This window comes from Myotis lucifugus, unplaced genomic scaffold (assembly GCF_000147115.1).
Source record: "Myotis lucifugus unplaced genomic scaffold, Myoluc2.0 scaffold_488, whole genome shotgun sequence".
Classification (NCBI taxonomy): Eukaryota; Metazoa; Chordata; class Mammalia; order Chiroptera; family Vespertilionidae; genus Myotis; species Myotis lucifugus.
This window is the reverse complement of record NW_005871536.1, coordinates 326,079-336,417: the sequence shown is the minus strand read 5'-3', so window position 1 is coordinate 336,417 and position 10,339 is coordinate 326,079. Positions and strand designations below refer to the sequence as shown.

The following is a 10,339-nucleotide window of genomic DNA, read 5'->3' as shown; positions in this document are numbered from 1 at the left end:
TTTACCCCTTAGCATGAAAATTGAATTTTGCATCTACTTTTTACAATTAAAATATGGTCCTATGAGTCATGAAAATCTGGGGAATTACCAGGGAGTGTTATTACTTGTAAACTTCTCCATGCAATTTTCTTCATATATAGTTGTGAAATTACTAAATATTTTCAATGTGTACTTAGGCATTCTCACTCCTGAAGGACATAGAGCAATAGGAAACTTCCTCTTAGACATTAATATGAGTATGAAAAATTATGAAGTGCATTTTGCTCATAAGAAACTTCTTAAAATAGGACAGTGTGCTATTAGCTTTGAATGAAGGTGAGTCATCTTCGTACCGCTCATGAATAACTCCTCTCTTTTGCAGGATACAATTCCCAGTTAAAATTCTATAATTAATTTTTCCCTTTGTTTTCTGTTTCTCCAGCTCTTGTAAATGTGAAGCTCTGGGCTATTGATCGACAATGTTTCCAAACAATAATGATGAGGACAGGACTCATCAAGCATACCGAGTATATGGAATTTCTAAAAAGGTAGGATGCTTTCTTTTCTCTTTCTGAGGCCATTTAATGTCTTCACAACCCTCTTGTCTGAAATGAAGCCCATGGAAGCCTTTTTGCCTACATCTTGGTCTTCGTGGGCCACACATTTGTGGAAGTGCAAGACTTTGCACTGGCTTCTTGATATTTCTGGTGCTTATTTTCAATAATATGTGGTTAAGTCATGACTTGAGAGTTTCATTCAACATTCTCTCATAGAGGAGTGCAGCAAAGGAGAGAAGAGAAACAAATGAGAATGTGCTTGAACAAAAAGGAATCGGGTCCGTCTTTAATATGTATCAGTTAATATATTCTCCGTGCCGCTTCTAAGGCAACCCACACTGTAAGACCAAGTCAGCTCTTGTGTGAGTTTCCACATGAAAGGTCAGGCGACTAAGATGGGAAAGTTCCAAAAAGAAGCTTATTATCCTTTAATCTGGAGTTCAATTTCCCAAATTAAATTCATTTTATGTTGCAGTTCTGAAATATAATACTTCCCTTGACGTTATACATTATCATAATAACTCAATATAGTATGGGAACTGGAATAAAAAATAGCTTTTCATTTCTTAGTAATACACTGAGATTCACTGAAATGCATTCCTTTGTCTCTCGGGTTATTTTAAAGAAAATACTATTTTGTTATTAAAAAGAATATTGACAACTCTGACTTCACAAATAAAGTTGTATTGTTTTTCTTTTGAAAACAATATGTAAGCTAAAAGGAGGTGAATCACCAATTAAGATTTCATTTGGGAGCTAGAATATTAAAGTAGATCTTTTATATTTTTATTTTTGGGCAAAGTAATAATTTAAATGGAGTTTAAAAAATCAAGTTTACATTTTATTTCAGTGATACACCTGAAGCAATATCTATTTAATTTTTTTAAGATGCAATTTTAATATTCTGTATTTTAGGATTTCTTGTGGTTAACTTATTTTATTTCTGATGTTTATATATTTTTTATTTTCACATAAAATTTATTCTTTATATTCCCTCTAAAGAGGCAATAAAATTCTAATTTGATGTCAAGTAATAATATATTGAAATATTACTCTATCAATAGGTTGTTGGGATTTTTTCCTCAATGAGATTGGATGAAACATTTAGGAGAAGGGGAAATGTAAATTTCTGTTTGGAGTTTAGTATAGTGTGCAAGGAAATTAAATTATTCGGGTGCTGTGTGCATGTGTTGGTGTATATGTATGTGTGTGTGTGTGTTTGTGTGAGTGTGAATGTCTATGGAGAGAAAGTGAGAGATATGAATACTCATTTTTAAGTCTTAAAGTGCAAGAATTGATTTCTTCTGATGCAGCCCTAATAGAGGAAGATCCCCATTGGTAATCAGTGAAATAGGACAGAGCCCATTGTTTGTCTCATGTACCTTAGCATTGGGAGTTTTTGAAGTTAGTTTTAGCTTCCACAAGTTTTTTTTTTCACAAGGAAATTTAAAGAGTAACAGAATTGCATTGTCTAACTCCAATAAAAACATTTTTTAGAGGCACTATTTCAGGAAATGGAAATTGGAGATGTATCTCTCTTTTTTAAAAAAATAGTTTATTGATTTCAGAGAGAGGAAGGGAGAGGGAGAGAGAGATAAAAACATCAACTATGAGAGAGAATCATTGATTGGCTGCCTCCTGCATGCCCCCTATTGGGGATCAAGCCAGCAACCAGGGTATATTCTTTGACCAGGAATCGAACCAGTGACCTCTTGATTCCTGGGTCAATGCTCAACCACTGAGCCACACCTGGCTGAGTGGAGATGTATCTCTTTTTAAAATTGACCCTAGATATTGTTTTATTTTTATATTATTCTCAGAGCTGCCTAAATTTGTGTTATTTTGACAATTCAAACCTTAAACAATAAAAGTTAGTTCCTTGGAGTGAACATTTCTTGTTGGTCAGCTTAGAGCAGGTAGAATGTAACTGGTTGAATTAAAAACAGGTAGGCACTGCCTTTGATGTCACTTTCCATCTGGCTCCTGTGTAAAACACTAAGTCCACATCATTTGTGAATGCACCCAGGGCAGGAAGTCCATAGAAGTGACACAACGGCCATCATTGCCTGGAACCAGCTTTAATCTTCCCTAATTTATGCCTGTGACCCACTGGTATAACCCTTCAATGGCTCACAGGTCCTGTTGAATATGGATGGTCTCATTAGCTAGATATGCAAGCCGGAGCTCCCACAGCCAGTGCCAGCCTGCTTTGTTAGTCTCGTTTCTCCTTTCCTCGGGCAAACCAAACAGTTCCACGTGCCCAGCCAGTCCCTGTGCCCTTATATAGCACACTGCCTCTATTGCCTTTTCCATACCGCCTCCCCTCCGCCCAATGTCAATGTTCAAATCTCCCTTCTTTTTAGAGCCAAATAAAAGCTGTCTCTTCCAGGGACAGTGACCTCATTCCACCAAGAAATAACCTCTACCGCCTCTGGAGCTTCATCTCTGCCATGGCTCTTGTTTTCTGCTTTGTTTATTACCATCTAACTACTAAACTTATTTCTACTTCCAGATGATCACGTTTTCCTGACTAGAGCTCTGAAGTGTCTTGGTGTTCTGTGGTGCAGAACTTATTGCTTTGCAGATACGTAGTTGGTAGGATAGTAAGTGCAGGATCAGTACATAGTTTGCAGTGCCCAGTGCAAACTAAAAATTCAGGGCTCCTTTTTTCAAAAATTTTAAAAAATGATAAGGCATTGACAGCATAGGATTAAAGCAAGTGTAAGAATCTTCTAAGTGTGGACTTTGCACCACTGCACAAGTTTACACCCACAATGCTGAGATAGGAAATAATATTCATTCTTCCTTCACATTTCCAGTTAACTATACTTGCTATCATTTATTTTGTAAGGCTGTTAAGAGAAGGCATAATATCTCCAAAAGAAATAAATGTTAGATATTGTCTAAAACTAAGATGAACAAAATTAATTCAATTTTCTCCCATAACTTTAGCATTGTATCTACTTCCCCATTTGTTATTGATTTTTTAAAAAGTGTGCTTACCACTCTTTCATGTGAAATTAAAAAAAAATGTTATATAGCCCTGTCCAGTTTGGCTCAGTGGATAGAGCATCAACCTTTGGACTTAAGGTCTTGGGTTTGATTCCGGTCAAGGGTACATACCTCTGTTGTAGGCTCGATCCCCAGCCCCGGTTGGGGGGCACATGTGGGAGGCAACCAATTGATGTGTCTCTCTCACATCAATGTTTCTCTCTCTCTGTCTCTCCTCCTCCCTTCCCCTCTCTCTAAAAATCAATGGAAAAATGTCCTCAGGGAGGATTAACAAAAATAAATAAATAAATAAAATGTTATGTAGTCAAGTCAATAAACTTTCCTTTATAGCTTCATGTTTAGAAAGGCGAACATCCTACCACTGTAAAAAATATAGACTTAATACTTTAAAGTTCTCTGTAGCAATCTGTATGTAAATGAGAGTATGTGTTTTTCTCTTATGCACTTCCTAAATACAACTTTCACTTGAATTTTTCTACCAATATCATATACTTTTTATTTTGTTAAAGAGTTGAATCATGTGACACTATCAGAAAAATAAACACTCTAGCAAATGCTATTACAAGTCATCAGAATTCTTTGCAGTAGGGGCCTTTGTTATGCCTGGGATGCCTTCCTAACTGAGGAATTTCAGGGTCCGGCCAAAAGGACAACAATCCTATATTACTGCTCATCTCCCTGCCCCACGCTTTCTTAGTATTTTTCTAACTAAGCAGTAAGTTTGGTTAGAAAGAGGAAAGGGGGCACACCAGGCATATTAATATCCTGCCAAAATGGGAGGATTTTTCTTGATTGTCAAAGTAGGTTTTTATTTTCAGTCCAGTGTGTTTACCCATTTTGCAACTACCAGTCATGTGGTCTGGCCCCCTCTTTACTATGAAATGCCACATCAAACTGTGATTCTGGTTCTTCGATCCTATTTAGTCATTTGTCTTTTGTGCCTATATTTCACATTCCCTGATGTAAACGCAGATGTTCCTGTGCAAGCATAGCGAAAAATATTCAAAGGGCATTGCTATTAAGTAAGCCATTATTGCTTCAGGTCCAGTAGTGATTTTCCCAGTTGCCAGCATTTTCCATCTTCTTTGGCTACTGAAAAATCCTTTTGTTTTTAAGATGGATTTTGAAAAGCGAGCCAAATAACTGCCAGAGTTAATTTGTGTTGCTTTTGTCTGAACATATTCTCTGTGCTGCTGTTGGCACTGGCATCTATACCCAAAAGAGAATTGGAATGCAGCTGTGTGACCACTGAGATGTGCTTATAGGAACTGGGTTTTCTGCTGGCTGAAGACTATGACAATGATGACAATGATGACAATGATGATGAGCCTCTATTTATATTGCTTGCCTCGCTGACAAATTGGAGACAGAGCAAGGACTTTTTGGAGTATAAGCTACTCAAGTGATCCTGTTGACCTTTAGTAAACCTTTTCTTGATCCATTAAGAAACCTTTTGGGCCTGGCCGGTGTGGCTCAGTGGTTGAATGTCAACCTATGAATCAGGAGGTTGCTGGTTCGATTACCAGTCAGGACGCATGCCTGGGTTGCAGACTTGATCCCCAGTAGGGGGCATGCGGGAGGCAGTGGATCAATGATTCTCTCTCATCATTGATTTTTCTATATCTCTCTCCTTCTGAAATCAATAATAATATATTTAAAGAAATAAATCTTTTGGTAAGGCAGATAATGCTGATGTCATCCTACATAAAACCATTCCGTGACTTTGTATTACTCCTAAGCATAAAGCCTAGGTCGATAGCATTGTCTTCAAAGCCCTTCCTCACCTGGGTACTGCTGACCTCCCAGATTCATCTTGTTGTCTATCTTCTTCCTTGATCTCTCATTGTTCCAGTCACATGGTGTTGTGCCCAGATTTCAAGATTCCCAAGAAACCACCAGGGAGCCAATTCGATGCAAAAGCATAAGAATCTGTATTTCAAGTTAACTTGGGCTCCCCATCCACCAGGCTCACCGACACCAAGGCAAACCAAGTGGCTGAGCGCCCGAACCCCGCCCAGAGACCGATTATATAGGGGGGGTCGGAGTAAGGGGAGGAGAAAGGACTGTGCTCTGCCGATTGGCCAGGCGCAAGCGGGCCTGTTACACAGGATGTGGTCATATCTATGGCGCGCCCTTTCCTTGATTGTCATTGGGTAGTTTAAAATCCCGGGCGTGGCCTGCAGAGGCCTGGGCTTCCGGGAAGAAGGCTACACGTGGCCCCAACATGGAGGATGCAGGCAAGATGGAGAGGCATAGCCCTCGCCCTTTCACATGGTAGTCTTTCCTTTCCTTGTACGCTCCATGCTCCTTCCTAGTGGAAAGCATCCTGGAGGATTTCTCTCCCTTTGAATGAATGTATTTCCAAAGGTGATTATGGTGTAACACACCAAGTATACCTGCTGCAGAAAAAAAAAAGGAGTTGAGCCCTGGTGGGGTAGTTCAGTTGGTTAGAGCATCGTCCCAATACACCAAGGCTGTGGGTCTGATCCCCAGCAGTCAGGGCACACACAAGAATCAACCAATGAGTGCATAAATAAGTGGAACAACAAAGATGGATGTCTGTCTGTCGCTCTGTCTCTCTCTCTCTCTCTTTGCTTTTCTCTCTCTCTCTCTCAAATCAATCAGTCAATAACAAATAAAACAAAATCAAATGTCTCTCAAAAGAATTTTAAATTTCTGATTTCTATTCCTGGATTGAAAGAGGCATTGATAATATTAACCACTAAATTTCTCAACTATATTTTCCACAAGTATAATTTTAAAGTTTGGAGATCTTGAAGGTCTTTGTTTGGCTCACAGCTGACTCTGCAACCAGAGTCTTGGAGGTATTTTTTAATTTTAATACTATCAGTCATGTAGTTTAACCTGCTTTAGGCAGAAGGGTGAATCTTCTCCGGAAAGCCCCTAATCACTGGACGCTAATTTATAAGGAAAGTTAATGTCCCCTGTGAGGGCCTCACTCAGCAGCATCCACTTGCAAGAAGTCAAGTTGAGTGGGCCTTTGGTGCATCATAGAGCTGCTGTGGCCATTCCTCCTCCTGCCACGCTCCCTTGTTGAAAGTTCTGCCACATTTTGATGCTGTGTAAAGTTTCCTTATTCCTTATTTCATCTCTTGAGAATAAGCTTTAAATTTAGTTTGTTCTTCCCCTTTATTCTCTCAAACAATCATACTTTCATATGTACCTGACATATCTTTAAGTAAATATGCTACCTACTTGTATATATTAGAAAAATAAGTGATACCCCTATAGTATGACTTTGTTATTAAAACTTCATGATATAATTTTGATATCAACATGGCCCTCACTATGAGGATAATTTCATTTTGGGTTTATTATGACTTCTGCCTATAGTCTAGGCTAACAAAGTTTCCTGAAACTTCTCTGTGATTACTTTTACATTTTTTTCTTACCTGGCAGTTCTGGCCACAACCTGTCACTAGCAGGGGCCAATGATGCGTCCTCACCTCTGTGGTCTGATCCTTCATCAGGATTAAAGAGTTTTATATTTGAAAAAATCTAAGATATGATGCAGTTTAATCTCTGCGCACATATTATAGCTGAAGCAGCTGAGTCTCAGAGAGGCCAAAATAAGAGCATACTTAGTTAGAAACAGAATTTAGACTAGAACTCGGATCTGGATTTCCAGGCTCAGCATCCTACACACCTGCAGTCAAGTTCACAGTTTGTATTCTAACGGAAGCTCCTCCCTATAGTAAACTTCATGTGAGAATGGGTTAGTAATATTTTCTTTTTTGCTCTCCACAGATGTAACTTACTTACGTTGTTAATTTGATATTACATAAACTTTTTTCTATATTCTGTATGCTTTTACTTTCAATCTTGAAATAATGAAATTCCCTAACCCCTTGCAAGTTTTTCCCTCTCTACTTCAATTTGAAAACCTAAGAATTTAATTTTCTTATAACTTAACCCAACAGATTACCTTTTTCCTGAGATTTATATTTTATTTTACACCATTTTTATAAAAGTATAGTCAAGTACAGGTTTCGAGTTAATTGAGTAGAATACAAAGTTGTAAGGGGTATGAGAGATCACTCACTTCACTAATGAGAAAACTGAGGCCTAGATTGGTTATGGGAGTTGCCCAAAATCACATGGAAGATTGGTGATGTAATGATTCAGCTCTCTGCTCCCAGGTAAAACTGAAATTGGGCCATCCTAGAATGTCAGCTGTCTTTTGTTCAAAATCTCCATGGTAAATTTGCCACAGTCTTGACTAAACAGATGTTCCAGTGCGTCACAATTCCTCTAGGATATTCTTTAATGCTCTTGCTACAGTTGTGCATCCTCCATGGAAAAAAATGAGCTGCAGGTAGCTGTCCTTGTATAATGTCAAGTTTAAATAACAGAGGTGAAGTGCGGTCTGACACATTTTAACAAGTTCCCAACTGATGCTTATGCTACTGGTCTGGAGATTACTCTTGGAGAATCATTGACTTAGAACACAAAATAAAGGTAGACAGCGTGTTTTAAATGCCGTAGTGCTTATATGGCTTATTGATGTGAAGAGTATCTGGGTTTACATTTTGACCTCACCATTTATAGTTATGTAACCTTAAAAAAACAAAACAAAAACAAAACTTGCCTAAACTTAAGCTGAATTTCTATAACCAAAAATAGGGGACCCTCCCACCATGAGGGATTATAATTAGGAATTTATATATATATATATATATATATATATATATATATATATGGCTAATAAATATGTATTAAGTGTGTGCCAATACATATATATATATTTATATATTTATATATTTATATATGGCTAATAAATATGTATTGAGTGTGTGCCAAGCAGTGTTTAAAACATTTTAGATAATATATTAACTTAAAGTTCCTCAGCTAGTTAGTGGAGGCTCCAGAACTGATACTCTTAGACCCCACCCTATACTGCTAGACACTCAAATAGTCCCTATACATTGCTGCCCTCCTCAACCAACTTGGCATTTACTTTGCCTGAAACTTCGGGCAGTTGGTTGACTTTGTCCTTGATATATATATACGCACACACATACTAGTATATAAATATATCTGGGTTTCTCATTCACTACATTTTTTCTTTAATAGAGGCTTTCCCCCTAACCTCAGCAATCTTTTCCTTTCTCTTACCCTCTTACTTCTCAGGATATGTTCCCCAGAAATACTCAGTAATAGCATAAGCACTGTCACTTTAAATGGTGATGAATGAAAGTAGAAAATGACTTAGAGTTGCATAGGCTCGGTGGACAGGCCCTCAGTTGTTTGGAGAACAACACCACCTATATGTAAGCAGTCCCCGTTCTTTGTATGATGGATATTAAATGACCAAGAGCTCAGGAGCAATGTCTTCTGACATCAGACGATCAGGTGTTTGTGGCTCCGGGCTTGTTTCTACCTTCCTTTTCCTAACTGCTCAAGCACAGCTGGTAGCCTTTAAGCAGGGCCTGTTCTTACTCAGGCTGTGTTCTGTGGTGTTCCTTTAAGGAACTGGACCACTTGGACATTTACTGATGGGGTACCGTTGGGACACTTTAGCCTGAAGAAATCAAGATGCCACATTTGGGACACACATTATATATGAGACAACAATACAGCCTAATCAAATTACTGAGATCACTTTTATGGGAAATCAGAATCATGATTCTTCTTTCTGCATTTTCTCTCAAAATTTACAGGGAGAGATCAAAATAGACGATACACATGAAGATAGTTTTAGGGATTTTAGACTTATTTTTTTTTAAGATTTTCAAAAAATAGGTGACAGACCTATTAAGCTCTTAAGCTTTGAGCTTTAATAGAGCTTTTCTACAAGACTGTGAACCGTGCTTTAGAATTAAGCCTGACAAAGCTGGCTTAGTTCCAATTTAAATAGTGTGAAGCATCAATAAAGAGGCACTTTCTCACCCCATTTCCAGATCTGCCTTCTCACAGTCCATTTTGGTAGCAGATCCATTCTCATTAAAGATGACATGAGGAGCAGATAAATAAAAGGGCCATTAATTTCATGTTGTCATCTAGCATTTGCACAAATGTCTTCAGATTGATTTTTTTTTTGATGAACAACAATGTAATCTCTGACATTTGCATAATTATATATTGACATCTTAAAAATTATTTATCTACACATTTCAGATATAGGCATACCTCTACATGTATAAATTCTAATCCTTGCAAATGATAAGATACTCAATTATGGTATTTGTGGCTAAAATCTCCCATTTATGTTATGGCTCGCACTCAGATAAGTCCTGTTTTTGGTCCCAAGGAAGGCAAGTTCCCAGGTAAGGGACTTAAATACATCGATACATTACACTGCCTCTCCCTGAGTCTGGGCTTGGTGAGATGAGTCCCTGTAGGGCAGTGGTTCTCAACCTTCCTAATGCTGCGACCCTTCAATAACAGTCTCTCATGTCGTGGTGACCCCCAACCATAAAATTATTTTCGTTGCTACTTCATAACTGCAATTTTGCTGCTGTTATGAATCATAATGTAAATATCTGATATGGTCTTAGGCGATCCCTGTGAAAGGGTCGTTCGACCCCCAAAAGGGTCGCGACCCACAGGCTGAGAACCGCTGCTGTAGGGATCATAGGCTAACTTTTCCTCCTCATGACCCTGAGGATGCTTTCTCAACACTCTGGGGTTTTAAAAGCTAAATCAATGTGATGAAGCATTTTAATATTCCTTTGTTTTGTTACTGTAGCTTTGAACCTTATAAATAATTCCTGTGACGAGGCTTATTTTATTTCTATATCCTTCATATAGAGCCTACTTACAACCTTATC

At 38.1% G+C, this 10,339-nt stretch overlaps 1 protein-coding gene across 1 annotated transcript in view; it reads left to right on the top strand.

Moving 5' to 3' along the window:
* Positions 1 to 232: 232 nt before the first annotated feature.
* LOC102431010 (cGMP-dependent protein kinase 1-like) overlaps positions 233 to 10,339 on the top strand; it is a gene marked incomplete at its 3' end in the record, with an annotated part of 335,328 nt that continues 325,221 nt past the window's right edge. The window contains exons 1-2 of the mRNA XM_023744824.1: positions 233 to 236; positions 422 to 527. Of these exons, the coding sequence (XP_023600592.1) occupies positions 233 to 236; positions 422 to 527 (110 nt within the window). The remainder of the gene's footprint in view (positions 237 to 421; positions 528 to 10,339) is intronic.